Source organism: Rhamphochromis sp. 'chilingali', assembly GCF_963969265.1.
Source record: "Rhamphochromis sp. 'chilingali' genome assembly, chromosome: 4".
Classification (NCBI taxonomy): Eukaryota; Metazoa; Chordata; class Actinopteri; order Cichliformes; family Cichlidae; genus Rhamphochromis; species Rhamphochromis sp. 'chilingali'.
In genome coordinates, this window is record NC_137948.1 from 24,585,261 (window position 1) to 24,612,343 (window position 27,083).

Sequence of the window (27,083 nt, forward strand, 5' to 3'; positions counted from 1 at the left end):
GTTTACTCACCTCTTATCAGATTACATGTTTAGTCATGCTGTGGTCTCCATGACTTCATGACATTCGTTGTAAACAGTTCGTACAGAGTTTAGAAAGAGGGCTTTCCCCTTACCCTGCAGAAGGATTTATAGCTCTTTTAACTGATTTTTGTAAATATTGTGCAATTTTCATTATTTTACTCTTTCTAGTTTATTGCTGTAATTATGCTAAAACATCTCTCCTGTAAATGAAACATTGAGTCTTAAGTGTTATGGCTGCGGCGGCAGTTGTGTGGGGCTAAAGGGAAAAGGACCCAAAAGCAGGCATTGACGTAGATGTGATGAGTGAGCTTTATTTATATGATGTGATAATTCAGACAGAAACAGAGGTGGCGAGGATAGAAACTAAGATAAATAAAGTCAAAGGAGCTTGCAAAGAAACGTCTTCAAGTAAATGGCCTGTATTTATATAGCGCTTTACTAGTCCCTAAGGACCCCAAAGCGCTTTACATATCCAGTCATCCACCCATTCACACACTGGTGATGGCAAGCTACATTGTAGCCACAGCCACCCTGGGGCGCACTGACAGAGCTGAGGCTGCCGAACACTGGCGGCACCGGGCCCTCTGACCACCACCAGTAGGCAACGGGTGAAGTGTCTTGCCCAAGGACACAACGACCGAGACTGTCCAAGCCGGGGCTTGAACCGGCAACCTTCCGAATACAAGGCGAACTCCCAACTCTTGAGCCACGATCGCCCGTATGTAACTTAAAGAAGTCCAGACGCTTTTCTTTGCAAGCTCCTTTGACTACGATGACCTGGATGACTGAGAACCTTCACAGACATAAGATAAATAAACTAGGAAAACTACACAAACTTGAAACCATGACTCACAGAATGATATGCAGGATGACACATGGAGGTAAAACAGAGTGCAACATGGGAAGATGCACGGAGGGAGTCAAACACAAAACACTGGATCACTCCCAGTACCTTGACAGAAACCCAGGTGGGTGGTGGGGGGCCCAGGACTTGAAACAAAATCAGAGCTCACAAAAACAGTTCAAACACAGTTCAGGGGGTCGCCCTGGGGGTCGATGGCTCAATAGCTCATAACAGAGCAGGTCTGGAGGCCAGCCGTGCGGAAGGCAGCGACGGTGAAAATACTGTATAAATGCTTTTTTTTTTTTTTTTTTTTAAATTCAGCAATTTAGCCTGGTGGTGTTGTAACATTTTGGGCCCAACTTAGTACCAACTGAGCCTTGTAGCCACAAGTTACTTGAATATTGTTTCTGGCTATGTCGTTTCCTTTACAACTGCAGTGCACCCATCTTTTGATGGGTGCCTTCAGCAGATACAACAAAGAGTTTTAATATGACAATGACTTCACAGTATGAAAATGGTCACAGTTATCAGATTCAGCTATGATGAATGGTGAAAGATTGAGAACCCAAATGTAGGACAGGGTAGATGAAGGTTGAACTTAAAGTTGAGCATTGTTTCCAGGAAAAGAGCCGACGGTCCAGACACTGGAAGCCAAAATAAAACAGGAAGGAGAAAATCACTGGTCGAGACTTGACCCATAAATCTAGGAAAAAATATAATATACAAGACTAAGGACTGAGAACAGAACTAGCGCACTAAGTTAGCACTAAGGGAACATGAATATAAAGCCAAGAAAAACCAAGAATTAGAGATTTACTAGATATTTACTAAAAAAAGTCCAAACAACTCAACACCGCTGAATAACATAACAAGACCCATAACTATTGTCACCAGTGAATGTGGGAGTGAATGTGAGTGCGAATGGTTGTCTGTCTCTGTGTGTTAGCCCTGGCAACCCGTGCAGAGTGTACCCTGCCTCTCGCCCTTTGGCAGCTGGGATAGGCTCCAGCAGCCCCCGCAACCCTAAGAAAAAGGATAAGCGGAAGCGAATGGGTGGATGGTGTTAAATGACGCTCTGTATAATGCAAAGTCATATTATAGTAATGAGAGCTGACAAGATACCATACAACCCCCCCCCCCCAAAAAAAACTAGAAAATAATTTCTACAACGGAAACCAGAAGTGTAGGATGGCCAACATTAAACAACAGCCACTGTAGAGCGGGAAAAGATTAACATAGGATTTACAGGATGTGAGAAACGAGTAAGAAAAACGTGTCTGTAATGCTATGAATTCCATCTGTGGTCATACACACACACTGTCACAAAAACTCGAAGGAAATCCAAATACAGTGAGAGGTCTTCACAGACACAGAGTTTAGCTCCAAAAAATAAACTAAGGGCCAAAGGGCAGAGCACAATCTAATGATGGCTGAGTATTTACTTTAGCCTTAAGAAGCCAGCTTGATAACCAGATGAGGAACAGGTGAGTTAATTAGTAGAGCTTTGGCAGGTGAGCATTTTACAGGGAGACAGACAAACACAGATTGATCAACTCTGAGGTAAACAGAACATGCCCTCAAACATACACATGCATATAAGACAGAAGAGAGACATATTTCTAAAAATAAATAAATGTCTGTATGGTAGAAATGCAGGAGTTCTCTCAATTTTTTTTAAGCCAAAAAAGCTCAGAGGCTGAGACTTCTTTAAGACAGACTTTAACAAAAATCAATCACTAAAAAAAGTCATGATTTGTTCACAATAATATCAGTTTTCTTTGACATGTTTTTGAATGGATGGGACAGTTTATTGAAAATCAGAAGAGGTTTTAAGTTTCTAATCTATAGAACACATCACAGCAGATGGATAAAATTCACAAATCAGCATACAATAATTAGAAACGTTAAGTTCTATTTCAGCTATTTCATCAGTAAAAGTCAGAACTTTCTTTGGCTGCTTTTATTTGAAGAGGGAACTGAATTTTATCTCACAGCTGAGTCTTCTAATATTCAAATGGCCACGCTGTTTTCTACCTCTGCTGGATCCATGTAGGTGTATGGCACTTCTAAACGCTTGTTTCTGGCTTTAATGACTAAACTCAAATCTTCCAGCTCCATCTGAAAATCCTTTAATATCTTGCGGGGAATCTCCTCAGTGAAGTGGTCCTCTGGGTACTGGCCAAGGGGAACCTAATAAGAACAATGATACATTCAGTTTTTCTTCAACAGCATTCAAATTATTTATGAAATTAGCCCCTAAAAATTATTGCATACATATGTATTTTTTTTTCACAAAACTTGAATTTAAACATAATTTCTGTCATTCTTAATGAAATCTTTGCTCCTTACAAAGTCACTGGACTGCTTGCTGAGCAGCCACATGGTGGCCATGCCCTGAGCTGTTACATTGACATCAGGGAAGGTGGCCAACATCGTGGCCTCGCTTGTCGTCCCTTTTGTGGTTGGTGGTGGGAGTTGCAGGGAGATGGGAGTGTTGGGCATCCAGCCACTATAGTCATACTGCATTTAATCAAGGAGTAAAGGATAACTGATTAATAAGAGCAATAATCATGGTGTTTCATCTATCAGAAGATCATGGCTTCATAATGCAGGCCTTTCAACAGTTGAAAACACATTTGATGCATCATGAAATGAAACACTAACACAGTAGACCCAGGACTGTTTAGCAGCTAGAATCATATATCAGACGAGAATGGGACACTCCTCTCTCAGATCTCCTCAGTTCCCAGATGTTTGTGGACTGTTGGTAAAAGAAGAGGGGATGCTACAGTGTGTCAGAGTAGTACACAAAGCCCCGTCCTACCTTTTTTAAATATATTTTTCTGCCATCAAATACAAAATGAGGCATTATTTTTCTTGTAAGGTTACATTTTCTCAGTTTAAACATTTCATATGTTTACTATGTTCTATTGTAAATACATCTACAAATCAATGAATCATTCTGTTTTTATTTACATTTTAAATAATTAGGTTGAATTAGGTTTTATATACCTGTCCACTGTTCACAGCTGCATGCTGGGCTGAGCAGGTGAAGATCACCATGGTGACAAATTTGGCCAACGCAGTCACACAGGTAAATCTCTGAGGAATTCCTGTTAAACACAGAAAAATAACTGCGTCACTTAAATATATTTAGGCGAACAAACAAAAGTTACTTATTTTTGCAATATAATCCTAAATGGATAAATCACCATTATCATCATCATCGTAAATATTCAAATATTGTATAAAGCCCACCTGTTTCTGCTTGAGAAAGGAACCCGTGTTCAAAAATGTCCAAAATCCACTTCTGAAGTTCAGAGTCCTCCTGGACCTCACGGTCACTCTTGTAGTAGTAGCCGAGCATTCCCTGCACAAACCTTTGAGAAATGGGAATACACTGAGTAAAATATATTTTCGATTCTTCGATACCCAAGATGGCAAAACAACTAATAGCTCAGTGTTCCAACATTCGAAAGAAGGGACTGCTCTCACAGCTAGAGATTGACGAGGTACAACATAAATGCTATGGCAAGGGGGAGCCAGGACGCCAGGTCAGGGGGGAGATATCATCACCCCCACCCGAGATTGGGTACAAAGCCCCAAGTGCGATAGGAGAAGGATTGTTGAGTGCGAGAGGAACTGACCTGAAAGATAGGATTACGGCCAAGCTTGAAACCTGGATCCCCCATAGCCGGTTACCAAGATTACGTGAAGTACCCTCAGAAGGTCTGCTAGATGATGTTAATGCAGCACTACGGACAATACCTACAACCACGATTACTGACACTAACAAGCTGATCTACAATACGGCAGCAGTGATCAGTGAGATGCTTGGCTACAAGTTGAACAGCCACAAGGGGCAGTACCCTCCATGGAGAAGGAGGCTAGAGGGCAAGATCAAAGTAGCACGGAGGGAGGTTAGCCAACTAACGGAATTGCAGAAAGGTGCGACAAAGAAGGTGCATAAAAAATACAGCAAGCTGTCCATACCTGAGGCCTTGGAAACTGCCAAGCAAAGACTCACAGCCTTGGCCAGCCGCTTGAGGAGGTACACCAGAGAGATAGAAGGCAGGAGAATAAACCAGCAAAGGTGTACTCTCAGTGGCAAGGGAACAATAAGAGAACAGCACCACCAAGGCTGGAGATGGAGCAATACTGGAAGGGCATATGGGAGAAGGACGCAACCCATAACGGCAATGCTCAGTGGCTAGTGGATCTGAGGGCAGACCATAGCAACCTCCCTGAACAGGGTCCAGTAACCATCATGGTGGCAGACATCCAAGCAAGGGTCTCTAGTATGAAGAGTTGGACCAGGCCCCGATATGGTTCACGCCTACTGGCTGAAGAAGCTGACTGCACTAGGAAAGCTGCAACCACCAAGTACCTGCAGAGGGTCAGGCAAGTCCTGAGGAGTCAGCTGAATGGTAAGAACAAGATCCGGGCCATCAACACGTACGCCCTGCCCGTGATCAGGTACCCTGCTGGGGTAATAGGCTGGCCAAAGGAGGAGATAGACGCCACTGACATAAAGACAAGAAAGCTCCTTACCATGCATGGAGGGTTTCACCCCAAGTCCAGCACCCTGAGGCTGTACGCTAAGCGGAAGGAAGGGGGCCGGGGACTGGTGAGTGTCAGCACCACAGTCCAGGATGAGACAACGAACATCCACGAATACATTGGGAAGATGGCCCCAACTGACCGAGTGCTCAGTGAATACCTCAGGCAGCAGAAACCCAAGAAAGAGGAGGGAGACGAGGAACCATCACGGAAGGACAGGCCCCTGCACGGTATGTACCACCGGCAGATAGAGGGGGTGGCTGATATCCAGAAATCCTACCAGTGGCTGGACAAAGCTGGACTGAAAGACAGCACAGAGGCACTAATCATGGCAGCACAAGAACAAGCTCTGAGTACAAGGTCCATAAGGCTATCACACCAGGCAAGACCCCAGGTGCAGGCTGTGTAAAGATGCTCCAGAGACAATCCAGCACATAACAGCAGGGTGCAAGATGCTAGCAGGCAAGGCATACATGGAACGCCATAACCAAGTGGCCGGCATAGTGTACAGAAACATCTGTGCCGAGTATAACCTGGAAGTCCCGAGGTCAAAATGGGAGATGCCCCCAAGGGTGGTGGAGAATGACCGAGCTAAGATCCTGTGGGACTTCCAGATACAGACGGACAAAATGGTGGTGGCTAACCAACCGGACATAGTGGTGGTAGACAAACAGAAGAAGATGGCCGTAGTGATCGATGTAGCGGTTCCGAATGACAGCAATATCAGGAAGAAGGAACACGAGAAGCTGGAGAAATACCAAGGGCTCAGAGAAGAGCTCGAGAGGATGTGGAGGGTGAAGGTAACGGTGGTCCCCGTGGTAATCGGAGCACTAGGTGCGGTGACTCCCAAGCTAGGCGAGTGGCTCCAGCAGATCCCGGGAACAACATCGGAGATCTCTGTCCAGGGGCCCGTTCTTCGTACGTCGCTCACTACATCCAAGATCAAATGACACATCCAAGACCAAACCATCGCGCTAACCGTGAGCTCGCTAATCCGGTTCCCCGAACACACCTGCTGTTGACGATTAGTACAGCTGGACGCAGTAATGTGACATCACTGGGTGTCGTAAAAGGGGCTACGCATCGATAGTGGAAACATTGATCGGCAACCCTCTGATTGGTCGGCGAAAATGTCGACGGAGCGCGCTCGGCTTGGTATTTTTCGGCAGCAGAGCAAGAACTCTTGAGTGAGGGATTTCAGGAGTTTCAGAGTTTAATCAGAACGCAAGGGAACACTGCAAAGGCTGCAAAAGCAAGGAGAGAGGGCTGGCAGAAAGTTGCTGACAAATTAAACTCGTAAGTAATTTAATAATAACAATAATAATGGAGTGGGTTTATATAGCGCTTTTCAAGGCACCCAAAGCGCTTTACAATGCCACTATTCATTCACTCTCACATTCACACACTGGTGGAGGCAGCTACAGTTGTAGCCACAGCTGCCCTGGGGCAGACTGACAGAAGCCAGGCTGCCATATCGCGCCATCGGCCCCTCTGGCCAACACCAGTAGGCGGTAGGGTAGATTTATCATATCACACTATATTATCCAATATTATATTACATTATATTATATTATAATATGTTATATTATATCCCCTTTCACATTAGAGCCACAACAGGACCCACTAGAACATGGGAACAGGTAAAAGTGAAATATAAGAATATTCTACAGAATGGTAATATTTATCACTTATATTGCTTTTCGTCTCTTGGAAAGAGACCCTGGAATGATCTGTTTGTTTATAACAGCAACCAAGAAAAGGGCAGAGCAAAAAAAAAAGACAGGTGGTGGTCCTGCACCCCCTCGTCAACAAGTTGGTTAAGTAAATAATATCCTCACGGGAAAATCGATATCTCTCTATGAGCACACTGTCGCGCTGAGCTAAAGGATCCTGTCTGTCCCGCAATATACGCGGAATTCTGAAAACTCTCCTTATCAATCTTGCACCTTCCGCAAAGGGTGGCTCGCGTATACGGACAGGACATGGCTGCGACAGGCTTCCCAAATCCACCTTCGCTTTTATAGCCGTGGTCTCTCATCTTGATTACACAAAGTAATTTGCAATTGCTACTCTGAAATATGAATTACATCTGTAATAATCACATACATGTGATAGAATGTTAATAGTACATTTCCCTTTTTTAGGAAATGACCTGTATCTATCTGTGTGAAATCAATAAATGGATCAGGTGCTGCATTGTCTTTAGTTACATTGATGTTATTTATTTATGGTGAAACAGTGGTGGAATATCGCTGTTGCTTTCGTATAAATGAAGCGGACATACCTGCGTGGACGGGCCCCAGAAGAGCGCAGTCCTGGGAACAGCTAAGATACTGCGCAGGACCCTCAAGCTCCCAGGCCTCTGGTAGAGGACCCGAGCTAAAACTAAACCAAAAAATAGGCACGCAAAACATTTTGGTGAACTCACATAGAATAAACATGAAAGAAAAAAAAATCTATTTAGGCTTAGTATTTTTCTGTTATTGATCTGATTTGATGAATACAATAGTTTGAGAAGGCACTGGTGCATTTTGGTGCATTGATGCTGGGATGCTTACATTACTGCGATTCAGCTGCTTTCAATACTGAAATAAAAATCTAAAACTAGTTCTTCAACAAAATAAACTGAAAGGAGCAATTTGGAAACAAAAAGAAGTTACACCAAACTGAAAATAAATTTTTAGATTAAAGTAACTAAAATAAAAATAATATGTAAAATTTTGACCCAGTATCATAGGTAAAGTAACAGATGCATTTGCATTATTTACAAACTTTGAATTGCAGCAGCTTGATGGAAAAAAAAAGAAAAATATATTAATGATACCTGTGGATGATATCCCAAACCTTTAGGCCATCATCCCTGTAGAAGAAGTTTGGCACATCCTCTAGGCCACGTTCAGCAATGTCATCTGGCATACAGAGGGAGCTGTAGGTTAATGAGCACACTGACCTCTGCAGGATCGTAAACATGCCCTCTCCACCTGACCCTGCAAACTACACAATAAGCAGCTCCTGGTTAAAGACAAATGTTAAACATGAAATAAAAAAACAAAACATTCTTTAAGTAAAGGTCTAGTGCTGTTCTTTGCATACCTAAGTGAAAGCGCCAGTGTCAGAAATGAGAAGGCGTCGAGCTAAGAAGTTGATCTGCAGAGTGTAGCGTGTGTGTGGTTTGAGGAGCTGAGGGAAAGAGGGAACTCTGTTAGTGACATGATTGGGGCAACACTTTAGTATTTATTATGCTGAGGTACTCTGTTGCACAATCAGTGGTCCTCTGTGGACACATTGATAAGAGACTCAAATTTTATTCATCACACACATAATCATACAAATTATGACATGTAGTGAAATACCTATTAAAGTACAATAAAGAAATTTACAAAATTTACAGATTTTAAATTTAAAAATTTACAGTTAAAAAAAAAGAATATTTAAATAACAATTTAAGAAAGAAATTATAGGAAGAGTTCAAGTAAACAGTGCGTGCAGTGACATGATTTATGAGAGAAAACGGAGTTTCAGCAAACGTCAGTTACCTTGTACAGAGGATGCACCATGGGCACGTTGCGCAGCAGTGACACTGCAAAAACCTCGGCCAGCAAATGTGTGCGCAGCAGGTGAGCATTGAGCTGATGCTCATTGAAATCTGCACTTCTCACAAAAGTCTTGGCGATCAACCAGTCGTACTCAGAATCAGTAGGAAGAAAGATCGGATTGTCATCTGATGGAGTCTGCTTCAGCTACAGATGGACAGGGCAGAGTAGGCCATATTAGCGTATTTTGAGTTGTATTATCTCTGTCTGCTACGTAAATACGACACCTACTGCTTGGCTGTTGTGACTTTTGGGGTTTATAAATTAAACCTATTTGATATATTCATATGTCAGACTCTGGTCTCAGCAATGTGGGTTAAACTTTTCCACAAGGTTATGGCTCAGGAAGGGGAAAAAAATTAGGTTGCACAGTAACCTACACAGTAGTGTAATCATCAGTTAATAATCAATTATGTAATTATTTGAATTACAAAAGTTAAGGTTGAAAGAACAAAAACATCAAATGAACGTGTGTTTTTAATTCTCCCTGCACTCATGCTACAATTTCCCTCCCTGTGTGGGAGGAGTAAAATGGTGGAGCGGTACAGCAACACAGCTTTTGAGGAGTGGCGATATGGATCAGGGGCGTAATTTCCAGGGGGGGTTATGATCCCGCCCAGTAATCAGACCCAACAAATACAACCCCTCCAGTAATATTATGAATTATCTTGCATAAATAGGCTGTTGATTTTCTTTATTCATTTCAGGTATTACCAGCAAAATAGTTGCATGTCTATCCAGGACAGAAACAACCGTGTTAATTATTATGAATTACCTGAATAGCAATCGGCATTAGCTTATCATCAGGAGCTTTGTGGAGCAGGACGAGAGGAGCCATCAAGTACTGCTTCTTCCCATTGATGGTGTTTGTTTTCACCCCTTCAAGATGCTTGTAGTCACACAGGAATATGTTCCCTTTCTGTTTAAAAGTTCAGGTTATTGCATCAGTGTGGATATAATATTTAGTCAGTGACTGTAAAAGTACAATTATTTGACAAAACATCAAGTCAATCTAAGTTGGGTGGTTTTATTGTCATTTCAGCCATGTGCAGTGGTACAGTATACAGTAACACGAGATAACGTTCTTTCAAGACCATGGTGCTACATAAAACATATCAACACAGGACTACTTTTTAAACTGTGTGACTTGCTCGCTTATCATCTTGACACATCAGCAGCAGTTCTGCGACAAACTGCTCTTTTGCAACCCCGAGCAAAACATGATTAAACTTCCACCTATAAATGATTCTCTTTAACTAAGTGTGTGTGTGTGTGTGTGTGTGTGTGTGTGTGTGTGTGTGTGTGTGTGTGTGTGTGTGTGCTAACCACAATTGTACCCTATTTCACCTCGCCGACTAGCTCCTGACCTCTCACCAGACAGAGAGACAGAAGCCACTCTCATATATGTAATAACCGAACTGAAACTATGTATATGTCATCTACTAAATAAACGTTTTAATCAAGAACCTCTACTAAAGGCTTAATACAAGAATATGACCTTATAAACGATAATAAAAATGACCTGATATAAGTGTTTTGTAAGCATGTATTGCAATTCCTTTAATATGATAACAGTATGCATAAACATCTTAAGGCCATCTTAAAGCTATCTCTTACATTGTTAAAAGCAATGATCACACCGCAGATTATATAAAGTACAAGTTTGCAAAAATTGCCAAACCGCCCCCCCCCCAAAAAAAAAAACAAAACAAAGAAAGAGCAGGCGCAAGACAGTGCAGACATAATAGTGCAGTAAAAAGTGCAACAATGACAGTGGGTCGTGGAAAAACGTGCATTTATTATAAAGAGTTCAGATGATCACCTTAATTTCATCTCTCAGGCTGCACTGGCCACGGGGAAAGACCATGTCATCAGTGACAGGGAAGTTACTGGGCAGGTTTGCACAACACTGGATCAAAATGGGGTTGACACCATTTAGAAACTGGTAGCCAAAGAAAGCATCTTCTTTCCAGTGTTCCTGAACATATTCTGTTTAAAAGAAACATTTACCTTCACGATTTACAGTTCATCATTCAGTAAAATCTACCTGGTATAGTGGTATAGGGAAAATTTTAGGGTAAGAGTTAATTACACATTACTATGCTATGATGTTAGTACAGTACCTGATATTTCAGTCTTTTTGCAGCAAAACACTCGATTGATGCTGTCAATATTATCCCACTTCTTCTTACAGTTATCCAGTCCCTTCAGCTTCAGCTCAGTCAGTCTGAAACACATTCATCTTACTTCATTATGATACTTAACATACTTTTGATAAGTAAAGAGAAAAATATGTGTAACAGAACTTCACCCTGTGGAAGCAGTGTAGAGAAACTCTATAGTTTTGGTGAAGGAGAACTGAACCTCATACGGGAGTGAAAATGGGTTTTCTGCCTTCATGGAGTGAGGTATTTTCTCTGCATATGCATCCCAGCTGATGAGACAAAGAAACAGCAAAGTGATGAGGAAGTTAGTTACAGTATGACATGATATACTTTTTATCTGCAACATATGTAATAGTTTAATTTCTTTTCATTAATGCCAGCAGACAAAGAATATGCTGCAATGCTTAATTTTAAGGTTAAATATCATTAGTATTAGGATATTCAGCTATAACTGGACAGCATTTGTATTCTAGTTTCAGGAGCTGTAAGGCTAAAATGTGTATAAGCTCTGAATTCTCACCGATAGTCTTCCTCTCGCTGCTGAATCTCCTGCTGCCGACTGTACCTGCCAAGATGATGGTTGTCTTCAAAGACTCTCAGAGCTATAAAAAAAAAAAGAAAACAAAGAAAGAAAGAAAAATGGTTTCAAGTTGTTCTTGTAAATATGGTATATACTGTATTAGGAAACTGCTTCAGCCTCATTACAACCTTTGTTTTACATCTTCAATGGTTTGAACAAGATTTAAGATGAGCACAGTTTCCCAAACCTTTTCCATCTTTGAAGCGGTGCACCTTGCTATCAGCAATCCAGCGGTAGATGGGAAAGCTGTAGATGTCTCCTTCAGGGGATTTCACTTCCACCTTGGCACAAAACCAAGCGTCCTCCGGGAACAGTGGGAGAGATTGTTTGTCTAACTCTATCAGCACAAGATTTCCAAGGGAAGTGGGGCAGGACACCTTAAACTTTGATACCTAAAGAATGACATAGCAGTTTGTGCTGAGCTGTAACACTCGAGCATACAATTCCTGTTATAATTTACTGTGGTCCATGAAGTGAACTGTTTGCTTTGACCATCTTCATGGTGATAGATTCCCCTTATTTCCACAAAAATGATTTCATCTGTGTATCATCTCATACAGGAAACCTGAGATACATTTAATCATGAAGATGCATATTTCAGACTTACAGCTCCTCTGACAAAGGATGAAGCCCCTTTCAAGCCCATGAGCCACGTGCGATCACTCTCCCCATCTGTGCCCACCAGCTTAATGAAGACATTGTTGAGAGTAGTGGAATTAAGGCGATCACCAGTGAATACGGTCACTTTATACTGCACCATTTTCCCTCTTGAATGTGGTCAAATCCTGGTAGGGGGAGAATTCTAATTATTCTTAGCACTGATTTGGAAATGTAAACATTTAAAATTATTGCATTACAGTGAAAAGGACAATGTAAACAATTATTTTAACTCATTATGCTAAATGACCCATAATTTCTGACTGAAATCCTGTGAAAACATCTCTTACCTTGAGATGAAGAATTTAGGTTAGAGAAACTACTCTGTCAGAAGTTGCCCCCCCAAATTTTTCTTTTTATTCACACAAATCAGTGGGAGTGTCCAGTCAGTTGCATCAATCATGTGTTGAGATAAAATTCTTGATAAAGTTGTGCAAATAATGACGTCTATCCTATTCAGGATAAATCAGATACTGATAACTGTTGTGTGTTTTTGGCCAGTCACTTCGGTTTTTGTCCTCCAGTTTCCTGAAGGGCTTTTGGAAACACCTCACACCATGCTGATATCTGCCAAATGTTTTGCTAATTTGAAGCTATTTGGAAATACCTTTGTTGGTATTAAATACTATTTTCTGTCTGTAAAACTTTGAGTTAGGTGCCTTTTTCAGTTTTAAATTGCTTAACAAACAAAAAAACATTCTTCTGAAATTTATCAGGTACAAGAATTGCACTGAAAATGAGTGAAAAACCAGCCAATGGCCAAAGAAAAACTTTAAAATAACCATCAGAAAGCACTATTGAACTATTGCTCATCACTTAAAAAAAATTAGAAGTCTTGCTGTTTGGTTGCAAAATACAATTAAATAAGGGGTGGCTCAAGCCTTTTGCACAGCATGGGTCAAATGAACGTAGAAAAATATGAAGAAAATTCATTAATAAGTAACTGCAAAACTGTTGTATGTGTCTTTTTATTGTTTCTCACACAAACACAGTGATCACAGGCAGCTAAATTATTAGTGTAAACTAATACACTACATACAGTAGCAGCTGCTCTAAACAAGCAGGTTTTGATAAAGGCTGGTTTAGGGCGCCAGCAGATTTATAAGCACATTTTTAAGCACATTTTTTCAGTCTGTGTAATGCACTTCTACATGGGATCATTACCTTGTTAGTCAGTTATTCTTGTTTAATAAGCCAGAACAATAATCACATAATGGCTCTGTGAGCATGATCATGAACCCAAAATGAATTAAAAAAAAGCAGATCATTTCAATGCAGTTAGTCATTTTGCAACAATTAACAGTTAGATTATATAAAAAAGTCCAAATGCAATGGTGATGCTTGTTCACTAATTTCCCTTTTTACTTCAGTGTCAGCTCAAAGTACTATTTACAATCTTTTCATTTTCCCTTTATTTTAAAGTCAAGCTAAGGCAGAGGCTCAGATCTGCGGGGAAGGGACCGTCAGGAGCCCGGTGGGCTTCAGCTTGTTGATCCCTCCGTCCAGGTTACAAACACGTGGAAAACTCATCTTCACTAGATGTGCAGCAAACTGCAGAAAAAAAGAGAAAGTTCCCATCAAAAACTGAATACTTCAGATTTATTGGTTTTGTTCAACTTTTTCTGTCTGCTGTATTACTAATATTTAGGACTTAAGTAGTTCTAGTTTCTCTGTAGTTATAAAAGGCAAATCCACCACTGCAAAATACTCCAATGTAAAATTGGTTTATCAACCTCTCTGAGACAAGCTCAGCATAAATTTACACATCAGACTGCGGGATTACGCCTTAACATAAAAATGCACTAATTCAGTACATTTTTAAGTTTAAGAATTAAACATTTTATATTTCTCTGTGACTCCTCATTGAACCTTTGTTGTGTCAGTTACATGGTGAAACCAAGGAGGGGAATATGATTGCAAAACCTCTTCCTCTGCTACTCATGCAATTATAAAAAAAAAAAAAACCCTGATACCCGCTGAACTGGGGTTGACCTTATTCTAACCAAATTATTAACCACAGTAAAATGGTAAGGAAATTAAATTTTGATAATTTCATTTCATAACCTAGGTGATTAAAAGGCCTTATGGATTTCTTATGTCTCTGACATTAAGTAGTGTGTCTCTGACATTAAATCCACAAATTCTTCAAAAACAGCTTCTTAAAACCTCCTAATTAAAAATTTCAGGTGATCCTGTTACATGAATAATTGTCAAATCATATATATGATGATAATGACAAAAAAATCATTATGTTTGATACTTGGCTTGAAATGAAAGAACATGATTATCACCATGCAAAACACGACAGGGATAAAGCCACAGCCACACGACTGTATACTGATCATGTGGACCATTAAAAGGTTAAACGCAGCAAAGTTCTGATGCTTCCCTTTAATAAAGAAAATGCAGGATTGTCTTCTCAGTTAATAAGAACTATTTCTTTTTCACTTTCTAACATATGGAAGGGGGGCATCTTTTCTAAATTGGGATTTTGCCTGAAGCACTATCCCTGCTGAGTTTATAAATGCCAGCTTGGCTAATTTATTCCAAGAAGAGCACGAAAGGAGAATGTACGATGATCAGTGTAGTTCTCTCTTGTGTTATGCTGAAGTGGGCAAATTTATTTTTGTTCACTGAAATATCAGATGGTGATTTATGTAAAATATAATCTGCTAATGTTCAAAATGTTCCAATGAACTATTTATTACATTGTACGCCAGACCAATAATCTCAGTGTGGCTTTATATAACAGATGGCTGAATTTTACAAGACAGAGGCCTGAATTTAAAGATTATTGCCTTCACAAAATATTTAATATCGACAAGACTAAGTATTAATTTTTAGTAGTCGTGAAACAGAAGATTGATTGTTTTATCTTATTAAATATATGCTCAAACAAATGCTCCTATGAACAAAAACAAGTTGTCAAAATGCTTGCATCAGTTCCAGAAAGCAGTTTTTAAAAAACTAAAAACTGGACCATAATGTTAGCGATGTAGTAGCTCATCTCACTCACAATCCATCACAATTCACAGGTTATTGTAATGTGTGAAGGACAGAAAGAAATTGATAAATGTTGTAATTGGTTAACTTTATTGCACAACTAATGAGAAATTAGATCCACTTAGAAGTCAAGGAGGGTCACAAACAGTTAAGGACAAATTAATTTCATCCACCACTAAATTAAAGTTTAAGTTCAGGACTTTTTCTGACTCCTGGTGATCGACATTTTCATGGCCATGAAAACCATGAATATAGTTAGTTACTTTGTTTGTTTATTTGTTTGTTTTTGTTGCAAGGACAAGACCGTTACTAGTCTATCCCCATTATAACCTAACAGTTATACATAAGGATCTATACACTTTTACCTCAAAATTTCTTAAAAGAGTAGTTAGAAAACTGCTAACTGATCATCTGCGAAGGAACGATTTATTTGAAGGGTTTCAGTCGGGATCCAGAGCTCATCACAGTATAGAAACAGCTTTAGTGAAAGTTACAAATGATCATCTTATAGTCTCTGACAGTGGACTCATCTCTGTGGTTTTTCTACTAGACCTCAGTGCAGCATTCGATACTGTTGACTGTAATATTTTATTACAGCAATTAGAGCACGCTGTACATATCAAAGGTACTGTGCTGCAGTGGTTTGAATCCATCTATCCATTCTCTTTTGTTTATCCTTATCTGGGTCACGGAGGGCTGGAGCCTATCCCAGCTAGGTTAGGGTGAGACGTGGGGTGCACCTTGGACAGGTTCTGAGTCTGTCACAAGGGCTAATACACAGGGACAGACCAACCATTTGCAGTCACATTTACACCTGCAGTTGTTTGCATATTTGTCACACTTACATGTTTCAGATCATCAAACAAATTGAAATATTATTGAAAATACTCTCTGGACTGACGAGACAAAAGTTAAACTTTTTGGATGTTTTTTTGGATGGACCAGTTCTGTTTACATTTTACCTGCTTCATACATACATTTTCACTGCTATGCAGATCATACCCAGTGTTATCTTTCTATAAAGCCAGAGACACACACACAGACATAAAGACCTGGATGACCTCTAATTTTCTGCTTCTAAATTGAGATAAAACAGACATGATTGTACTCAGCACCCAAAATCTTAGATATATGGTGTTTAACCAAATACTTACCTTGGCCTCCAATAACACTGTGAGGAATCCTAGAGGTGTTTTTGACCAAGATCAGACCTCATCTTATCTTAAAGAACTCATAATAACATATCATACCAATAGAGCTCTTCGTAGTATGAGAGGCAGAGCCTACAGCTTTCAGGCCCATCATCTGTGGAACCAGCTCCCAACTTGGATTCAGGAGTCAGATGTCCTCTCTGCTTTTAACATTAGGTGTAAGACTTTTCTTTTTGACAAAGCATATAGTTAGGGCTGGATCAGATGACCCTCCTTAGTTACACTGCAATAGACTTAGGCTGCTGGGGCTTCCCATGATGCACTCTTTCTCTCATCCCTTTTCACTTGCCATGTGTTATTCACCACTCTGCATTTAATTATGAGTTATTATTTATCTCTGGCTCTCTTCCACAGCATGTCTTCTGTCTTGTCTCCCTCCCCTCACCTCAAACCAGTCACGGTAGATGGCCGCCCCTCCCTGAGCCTGGTTTTGCTGGAGGTTTCTTTCTGTTAAAAGGGAGTTTTTCCTTCCCACTGTCACCAAGGTGGTTGCACACAGGGGTCATCTGATTATTGGGGTTTCTCTGTATTATTGTAGGCTCTTTACCTCATAATATTAAGTGCCTTGAGGTGACTGTTTGTTGTGATTTGGCACTGTACAAATAAAACTGAATTGAATAACCAGAAAAGTCAATAGTGATTTCAGCCCTTGAAACATTATGCTTCTGTGTTAATTCATATTTTCTTCATGTAAAAATACTGCGCATACTGAGGTGCTGCACACATATACGTGGATGACTGCTTTCTCACCATAGCAGCACTCTTCATGTTGTGGCTGATGACCACAATGACACGCCCTCTATAGCTCTGGAGGCCTCCTGCAGCGGGACACTGCACCACCTCATTTTCCGGACCAAAAGTCGTGTTGAAGGGAATGTTGATGCTTCCAGAAATGTGGCCTCTGTTGAAGCTGGAGGCAGAGGAGTTAAGGAATAATGGCGAAGAAGCAAGGCCAAAAATGTGTTTGTGTGTAGTGTGTGTGCTTGTGTGTCATTTCATGGGAGTCGCTGTATTACTGAAAAACAGCAGATACACCAGTACATAACAATATTGCGTAAGTTCAGTGAGTGCTTGTTATAATTCTGATCAGGCTGACTTTTAGTACAAATCATATGTAAGACAAACTTTAATGCAGAGGTGTGGAAAAGCGAAGAGGATGTGAAGAATAGAAAGGGCGAAAGATGAGAGAAATAAAAAAAGAAACGTAATAATAAGGATATAAAAAGAAGAAGAAAAAACAGAGGAAAGGTACCTCATTGAACAACCCCAGATTGATATACTGAATAAAAACCAGACAACGAACTTTTTCTGAGTGCATTAGCTTTGTTGCAATACGTTTCTACGTTTACCAAATCAAACCATACCATTTGCAACTACATAAACACACAAAAAGGGTTTGCCAAAGACCATAACAGAGGTGAAAAAGGTTTGCCAAATCCTGTAAAGTGGCCTAATCCCTTTTGACCATGTGAGCTGGGCTGTGGAGCCTATCAGTATGCTCCAGAGAAGAAATTTTGTCACAGAAACTGCCAATTCAAAATCTCTAATCTTGCCACTAATCCTTATTGATTAATGGCTCTTTAACCTCTTAGCCAATCAGCCTTTCCACTGATGAGCTGAACCTTTGAGCCTCACTCTTTCTGGTGCTTTGAATTTTCTGTGTTTGAGGGTTTCTGTGTCTATTGTACTGCATCCTGTAACAACAAAACGAATGCCTTTATGCAATTCTGTAATTATATTCAGAGCAAAAAACAAAAACAAAAAACAAAACAAAAAAATAGAAAAGAGGGCATTGATTGTGACAAGCTTCATTTTTAATCTGCCGGGGATGTTTTATATAGACGACTGCGTGCATTTATGCACATCAAGGCCATGGATACGGCTGCTGTTCTGGGAAAAGGCTGCATCTCTAAAACATCAACTTTTCATGAAAGAAACAACCCAGGTTTCAGCTTTCTCTTTCATTTAGCCCAGTGGGTCTGTAAAATGATTATAGCTTAAGAAGGAAGAGAATTTACACATAAAATGTGAAATACAACATTAACCAGGGTAAACAATCTATTGTGCAAAATACCTAAAATAGCTTCTGCTGCTGCCCTTAGGGCACAGCAGATCATCTGCCTCCATCTTACTCTATCCCTTCTAAATTTTTTTGTCAGACTTCTCTGTGGTCTTCCTCTTTCCGTGTTGCCTGACAGCTCAATATTCAACATCCTTTGTCCACTGTATTCACTACCCTCCTCCGTTTAAACCATTCTTCACCCTCTTCATACCTAGCCTCACTCCCTCCTTACTAATCCCTCTGCACTTCATCTGTCCTCCTCTCTCTGTAATGTTCTTTATTCATGAGCTCCTTAAAGTACTCCTTAAATCTTATCAATACACCTACGTCACTTGATAACAAATTTCCATCTCTATCCTTAATCATTCTAGCTGCTGCACATCCTTTCAAGAAAAAAAAATCAAATCTACTACTTAAGTAAGAATTTCAGGAAACATGAATGTCAGTAGGTCATCCAGCTCACAATCCATCATAGTTCCGAGGTTATTGCTCCTCAAGGCTGCTAACAAGACTTTGACTACAATTCAGGTGACGACTTAATGGATGATCACTGCATGTGAGTTTAACTTAATTATGATCAACAGTATAGGAGGAGTAGTGATTGTCGTGAAATGTGGACTGATGGAGAGAGGCCTTGCCATGGCATAAACCCATCAGTCCTTAGGCCAGATGAGCTAATAAAGTGGAAATGATCATGTAGCCAAAAGGCCAGATGAATGCATTTTACTTAAACTAAACGCTGCTGCTTTAATAGCTCGTCACTTCTGGATATGGTGGGGTAGTTTGGAGGAATTTCAGGGGGCCAGCTGAATGTTGCAGAGCCTGGATGAACTGCAACTGATGGGGACCAAGCTGTTTTAATCTCTTTGCCTGTGGTTTCATTAAAAACAAGGAAAAGCAAAGCACTGCCACCACATAAATAGGTAACCAAAATATCCAAGGCACTGAACAGAGAAAGACAAAATGTTTCTTCATGTCACAAATTCAAAGTCTTTTGCATATCATTCACATAGGAAGTGAATCTTACATTTATCAACATGGCACAGAAAGCAGGTCACTGTTCAAGGCACAGGTATTAAATAATTTGAAATGACACCCTGTGTAAATTCAAAGATGCTGTCACACTGGGCTCTGCCAAACCCTCCGACTCCCCCTCAACATCACATTCTGGGTCAGGCTGAACTATCATGACTCCTGGATTTGCACTTTCTTTCTTTTCTTCCCCTGTGTATTGTGCTGAGTGTCTTCATCATTGTAGAGAAGCACAGACAGGTGTGATGAAAACCGCCCTTACCAGCTGCACCTTATGTCATCATGCCTTTGAAAATACCTGGCATCTCTGGTGCTCTACCAGATCGCAGACCCTGCTAACTCTCAGTGTGTTTACATTTCCAAGACAACCCCATCTCCAGTCACCCAAGCTTCCTGCACACCCTCTCCCACGGCTCTTTAGCTGCCAGCAGGAAGTATTCTCCAATCACCTTGCCACTCTCAGTTGCTAATAAACCAACTTTTGCTTTTAATTTGCATCAGCTTATTTGTGGTTTCTTTTGAGTTTATTTATTCAGTGTGTGGTGTTAAACAGATGCATGAATCAGAGCTTTTGCAGGAGTCAGCCATGAACTAAAGTACTTGAAATCTGCCTTTACTAGAACCAGTGTGGTATACGTTTGACACTGAATAACAGCAGTGGAATATTTACATGTTAAAACTGATTTCCCAGCTGCACAAAAATGGTAAGGATACTCTTCCGCAGTGCGGATATCGACTGCAACAATTTTGGGCTTGCCAGTTTTGTTCCTTTTGGAGGACCCGGACAATGACAGCTCACAAAGGTCAATTAAGTCCTCCGCTGAGATCCTGGGAGATACTTCTGCTTTCAGGTCAACCAGTGACAGAGGCTCCCGAGACTATAAGAGGAGATGAGATAAAGAGAGAGAAAACAGCAGTATATGCGGTCAGAGAATTTATGGAATAATGATTTTGCAAAAGTTACTGTAATGAAATAACACAAGAGAAAGAAAAACAATTTTGTCAAGTTGGATATTTATTTAAATCACACCAACAAGCTTTCATTAAATAAATCCCCTCTCGATTAGTGCTTAATGTCTTCCTATAAAATGAGCCCAAACTACCATTATGAATTTCCATATAAACTATATTACAGCGCCACAGATGAGCAGCAGTAGTGGCCAGAACCTGGTCCTTTGCCAGTTTCTACCTGAATTGCCAAATAGGTTCATTAAAGCACCCAGCCTGAGGCATGGCTGCAGGAGGCTGAACTCTGCTCTGCAACAGTGACCAAATGTTATACAATTCCCAGAATCCCTGAAATACATTTTAAGTATAAAGTGGGGAAAACCGAGGGTGCCAAGAGTTTTGACCAACTCCTTTAAAAAGACTAACAAACAAAAATATTGTCTTGATGATGAGAGTTCATTTGTAGTCTGCAACTTCTGTTCACTGATATGCAAATTAAACTGAGGAGAAATACTAACCGCATTATCTAGGAATTTCAGCACACTGTGCAGGATAAAAAGAGCCGACTGCAGGACCAGTAGGTTAAATGCCAAAGTGCTGCCAACCATGAAATAAAATGCTTGAAAGCAGCTCACTAAAACTGGTCAGAAGAACAATCTATGGCCCACCCCAGAGCAATAACTCAGGGCTGCAGACCACGGGTGTTCTGTTAGCTCAAAAGCGATTTAAAAGATTTTTTTATTCTCCTGTTTTTTTCTTTGTAAAAGGACTATGCAAAAAATTTTGCGGTTTACTTACTGTTGTTAAATTACAGCGTTATTATTTAAACAGTGAATATTAACTAAGTGTTTCTGCTTAACATCCTAAGAACTTGCAATTTTCAAGTATGTGTGCTACAGTTTAATAATTTCTATTTTATGCTCATTTACATAGTAATTATTACACTTTTACTTCACAGAGACAAAGAAATGGTCCACCACAGATTGTAGAATTAAATATGAGGACAAACTTATTACCCCCCCCCCCCCAATGAAAGTTTCTGTCAAACATTTCCCCAAGTGCTTTTTTAACAAGGAAGGAATTTTTAACATAGCAATTATAAACATACAAGTTTTCTTTAGAAAGAATAAATGATTTCTATATGCACACAATAACAGATTTATTTCAGAAAAAAAAAATCCCTGGGTCAATTTTAGCCCCCTGAAAAACTAACCACTGACCAAAGCATAAACGACTGTTGTTCAATAACGTGCTAACTTTGAAATGGTCAAAAACTTTAAAATTAAGTGAAAACTGAGGGTTACCTTTGAATTTGCACACAGTATAAAAACCTCAACAGAAGAAATCAGTTTAGATTTGAGAAAAATAATTGTTGATGCTCACAAAGCAGGAGATGGATATACATAGTTATCACAGCGCTTTCAAGTGTCAAGAACTGGAGTCAGAGCTGCCATCAAGAAATTCAAAGAAAGCCACACAGTACAGAACACGCCTGGCAGAGGTAGGAAGTGAAAGATTTCAAATACTTTGGAAAAAAGAAACTAGTGAGAGATGTGTCTAAAGACCCTAGAACAACTGCCAAGACAGCAGTGAGTGACTCAGCCAAGTTGTATTGTAGTCTTAAAGACGACAATCACTAGAATACAGCATAGGATTGAACTGCCAGGTTGCAGACCAAAAAAACCCATCCATATCTGGAAAGCTTCAGAAAGAGAAAGCTTCAGGTCAGAATGGTCAGGTAAGCTAAAGACAGCCTGAAGAAAGATACCGGAAATGCACCCTTTGGTCAGATGAGAGGAAACTAGATCTCTTAGGCCACAGAGATGTTGCTTATATTTGGAGAAAGAAGGGAGAGGCATACAACCCAAGGAGGTCATGTGAAGATTTGGAAAGAAAATGTTGAGGAGTCAGCAGCAAAACCGAGTCTGGGTTTCCCCTTTGCCTTCTAAAATGATGGCGACCCAAAACAAATGTCCCTCCTGGTAAAGAACTACCTCCAGATGACAAAACTGACTAACATGTCTGTACAAAGCCTGACTTGAATCCCCCTGAAAATATGTGGGGTCAAAGCCAGAAAACCATCACATTTTGTTTATTTCTCTACTTTCCTAGGCTATTTTGGATTTTAGCTAATTTTGCTTTGATTTTAGCTTCTAACTTTTGATGGAACGACATCAGTTTATTAATTTAGTATTTCTGCTTCTATCTCAGCAAATGATTTGGATTCAGGAATATGCAAAACAAACAAAAAATGTATCTGTTCTAGCATCTGTCAGTTGATATGTATGTATATCAATCAGTCAGACAGGAATATGGACGACTGCCTGACAACTACTGGTTGCTGGGGAAAAACAAGTATTCCTCCTGTTGAATCAACCTGCTGTGAGTGGTCGTTCGAGGGTACTGGGAGTCACTATGAAATCAATCGTTAGGCCACAGCAACCAACTGGTTTCTAGACCTATGTGACTGAGGCTTTGAGACAAAACAGTGAGCTGCCACAAAGTAAATAATTTATCATACAGGGCAAATTAGTAATCGGTAAAACATCCTCAGAAATTCTGCCCAGTGAATTATAACAAGGTGTAAACATTTTGGCTCTACAGTCTCATTGTGGGGTGTAACAGGAGACATTCAAAGCTTTTCTACTTCAACTTTTTAATATTTCTGATACAAGTGGGCTGTTTTTGTTCTTAATAAATATTCATAGTTTGATTATTTCAAACTAGGTACCTGATTTCAAATATAATAAAGGCTAGTGTAACAATACCTATTTGTTTGGAGTTTTCAAAAGGTGCATACTCACTGTGTTGCATCAACACATGATGAGGACTGGGAAAGTGGGAGAGATTTGGGGAGATGTGCATTGCTTCCAATAAATAACTTTGTTCTGCTCTTTTAAATTATCTAACAAGAGCCTGACAGCTGCAATTTGAAGAAACATACAATAAGAGAGTCTCAGCAGGTAGGAATCTACATACTAATGAAATCTCGCACCATTTTGATTTGCTGCAAAGAAAACTGTCATGGTCCTGGGTCGGTGACCCAGCGCTTTTAGTTTAGTTTAGTTATCATTTTCTAGATGATGATTGTTTAAGTTCTGTGTTATATTCGGTCTGCCTCTGAGTCTGCGTCTGTATCTGTCTGTCTATGGTGTCACCCCATCTGTTTGTGAATCTGTCTGTTTAGTTCAATGTCTTGTCTGGTTCCATGTGTCTGAGTTTCCTGTTTTATTGTGAAGGTCCGTGTCGTATGTGAGTGTGATCAGTTTACGTTTCCCCGTCCCGTCAGCCCAGATTCCTCCCAGCTGTGTTGCCCTCCTGTCTCTCATCCCCTGATTACTGGTGTGTGTATTTAAGCCCTGTGTGTTCTCCTGCCTGTTGCCGGTTCGTCTGTATTACTCAGTGTCAGTCTGTGTATCCACCGTGTCTTCTCCCTGCTGTTCATTGTCATCCTCCTCTGCTCGTTTTCATTCAGGTTTGTGCTCTGTAGTTTAGTTGTTTCCCAGTTTAGTTTAGTTCGAGCCCCGTTTGCTGTTTGTCCACATTCTTTTTGTGTTCAATAAATCACCTTCACTTCTCCACGACTGCCTGCGATTGGATCCTCATTTATTCCACACGGCTCGCCTCGGCAGCCGTGACAAAAACATGACTAACACTCTGGATTAAAAAAACAAAAAAACTTTTAATCTTATATCCACCAACAACAAATAATGTACAGACGAAAAATGCCATGGCAGTGAATACTATAGTAATAGGTAAATACTTTTACCAAATAAATAATATATTCTGTGTGAACTGCTGTATTGAAATGTATACAAAAGTACTGTGGCAGACAACCTCAAGAATTTTACCTTGAAAGGGTTGTTGTGACCTAACAAGCCATCCAAATTCTGATCCATGTTATTGCAGTATAGTAACATGTTATAGTAACTCTATTATTAGATGCACAGCTTCAACAACGGCCACACTGATTGAATATATATATTCATATTTTCCCCTGATAATTTAATTACCAAATACCCCCAAGCCAGGTACATTTTCCAAGCCTACCACAAAATACAGTCAATCTTAGTCAATACGATGCAAGGAAACGATATACAAACAGCCACACAATGGGACTCGATCAAAATCTCTAAGTGATAGTGACAGCATGCGACCAAAGAAAATACTGAATTATTCTAATTAAACTAAAAAAAAAGAATGAAGAAAGCAAAAGTAAGATTAGTCTAATCTGTGTAAACCACTGTAGACAATAACTGAAGTAACTATCGATTACTACATTTATGTAGAGGTTAACACGTGAGGAGCGGATCGAAATTGTGTTGATATCTGGTGAATGCAGTAACCGGGTCATTGCAGCAGATTTCAATGCAAGACACCCTGCGAGTCCACCCATCTCCCATGCTACAGTCAGCAAACTGCTTGCTAAGTTTCGTGAAACTGGTTCAGTGTTGGATTTGCCAAAATGTGGATGCAAGAAAACTGTTACTAATGAAGAAACATCAGTGGCTGTCCTAGCTTCATTCAGCAAGAGCCCACAGCGTAGCACTCGCCGCATGTCACTGGAGAGTGGCATTAATCGAACATCCCTTCGGTGGATATTAGCTACTCACAAATGGCACCCTTACAAACTCCAGCTACTGCAGCATCTCAACGAGGATGACCCAGATCGGCGCACAGAATTTGCAGAATGGGCAAAACAAAAATTGGAACAGGACCCACAGTTCATGCAGAAGATTTTGTTCAGTGATGAGGCAAACTTTTATGTAAATGGTGAAGTTAACAAACAAAACCACCGCTATTGGTCTGACACTAACCCACATTGGATGGATCCCTCCAAGACTGTTGGAACAACAAAAGTGATGGTTTGGTGCGGTATATGGGGTACAATGATAGTGGGTCCATTCTTCATCCATGGAAACCTCAAGGCCACTGGATATTTGAAATTGCTACATGATGATGTGTTTCCCTCTCTATGCACTGAAGCTGGCACGTTCCCTGAGTTTTTCCAGCAAGATGGTGCACCACCACATTATGGTGGATTGGTCGTCGTGGGCCAGTTGAATGGCCCCCAGGGTCTCCCAATCTGACCCCCTTAGACTTTTATCTTTGGGGTCATCTGAAGGCAATTGTCTATGGTGTGAAGATACGAGATGTGCAGCACCTGAAACTACGGATACTGGATGTCTGTGCTGGCATTTCTTCTGCGGTGTTGCTATCAGTGTGTGAAGAGTGGGAGAAGAGGGTTGCATTGACAATCCAACACAATGGGCAGCACATTGAACACATTTTATAAGTGGTCAGAAACTTGTAAATAACTCATGACAGAATAAAGTTACGTTGAAACCAAGCACACCATTGTTTTTCTTGTGACATTACCAATAAGTTTGATGTGTCACATGTAGGGATGGGTACCGGTGTCTGGTGCCACGATGGCACCGGTTCTGACATAAACGGTAGTAACCAGACCGAAAAGCAGCGCACATTTCGGTGCTTTATTTCGGTGCTTTTTTTTCCTGAGCTGTGATACACTTTAGATTCTAGCCAATCATTTTACGTTTCCGAGGATAGTAGGCGGGTCCAGGTACGTGCGTTCTTTTAGAGCAGAGCTACAGATTAAAAATGTCCAAGGCGAAGCGGTCAAAAGTCTGGCTGTACTTCACAGCAAAATATGCAAACTCAGCAGCCTGCAACAAGTGCTTTAAGCTGATACTGTGATACTGCCAAAGGAGGTAACACCTCGAATCCGATGAAACACCTGGCGACGCATAGCGTTTTTTTTAAAAAGCCCAGAAATGCGCCGTATTTGATAGCTTGCTGCGAGACCTCACACCGTGCACATCTACTGCGGGTGGGTTGCCTGTTATCGGACCCGGAGAAACATCCCCCAAAAACACGAAGAGGAGAGTCCTGGGCCCTAGCCCTGCCAGTGTAGCAGAAATGATGACGGATGATAATGGCAGCAGCAGCCGTTCTTCTCTGCGTGAGTAGCTTAATGTTGTTCTTGTGTAATTTACGTTGAGTAGGCTAACCACGTTATTACATTAATGCATGTAAGGTGAACTAGCAAACATCATCATAGCTACATGCGGCTGTCTTCTTGTTTGATGGCAGATACTCCCTTCACCCTGGCCAAAAAGGCTAAAATGACCAAAGAAAAAGTGGAAAACAGCTAAACATGAGAGGTTTGTGTTTTTTCCATTGTTTAAGCACTGCTTCCAGCCAAGAGTGATACCATATATGCCCCATAGCTGCAGAAAAGGCTAACATTGTTATCTTTTTACAAAAAAACAGCTGAACATGGGAGGTTTTTGGACCAATTTTGTGTTCTCCAGTCTTTAAGCACCGGTTTGAGCACCGTTTAAGCACCGGCACTGTTTCAAAAGTACCGGTTTGGCACCGGTATC

The 27,083-nt window shown here is 40.5% G+C and overlaps 1 protein-coding gene and 1 pseudogene across 3 annotated transcripts in view; both read right to left on the minus strand.

Annotated features, from left to right (window-relative positions):
* Positions 1-348: 348 nt before the first annotated feature.
* On the minus strand, positions 349-12,668 carry LOC308396082 (polyunsaturated fatty acid lipoxygenase ALOX15B-like; annotated as a pseudogene). Its single transcript, XR_013974790.1, has 14 exons — positions 12,371-12,668; positions 11,951-12,155; positions 11,704-11,785; positions 11,330-11,452; positions 11,142-11,245; positions 10,841-11,007; positions 9,794-9,937; positions 8,962-9,165; positions 8,519-8,605; positions 8,250-8,419; positions 4,124-4,245; positions 3,878-3,978; positions 3,215-3,385; positions 349-3,055 (listed from the first exon to the last, which is right to left on the minus strand). The product of XR_013974790.1 is annotated as a polyunsaturated fatty acid lipoxygenase ALOX15B-like (transcript).
* A 710-nt stretch (positions 12,669-13,378) lies between these two features.
* Positions 13,379-27,083, minus strand: part of tbck (TBC1 domain containing kinase) — a 57,756-nt gene continuing 44,051 nt past the window's right edge. For both annotated transcript variants that reach the window (XM_080881146.1, XM_080881145.1), the window contains exons 24-26: positions 20,443-20,606; positions 17,385-17,544; positions 13,379-13,971 (exon numbers count right to left, since the gene is read on the minus strand). In XM_080881146.1, coding sequence (XP_080737272.1) covers positions 13,861-13,971; positions 17,385-17,544; positions 20,443-20,606 — 435 coding nt within the window. In that variant the 3' untranslated portion in view covers positions 13,379-13,860. The remainder of the gene's footprint in view (positions 13,972-17,384; positions 17,545-20,442; positions 20,607-27,083) is intronic.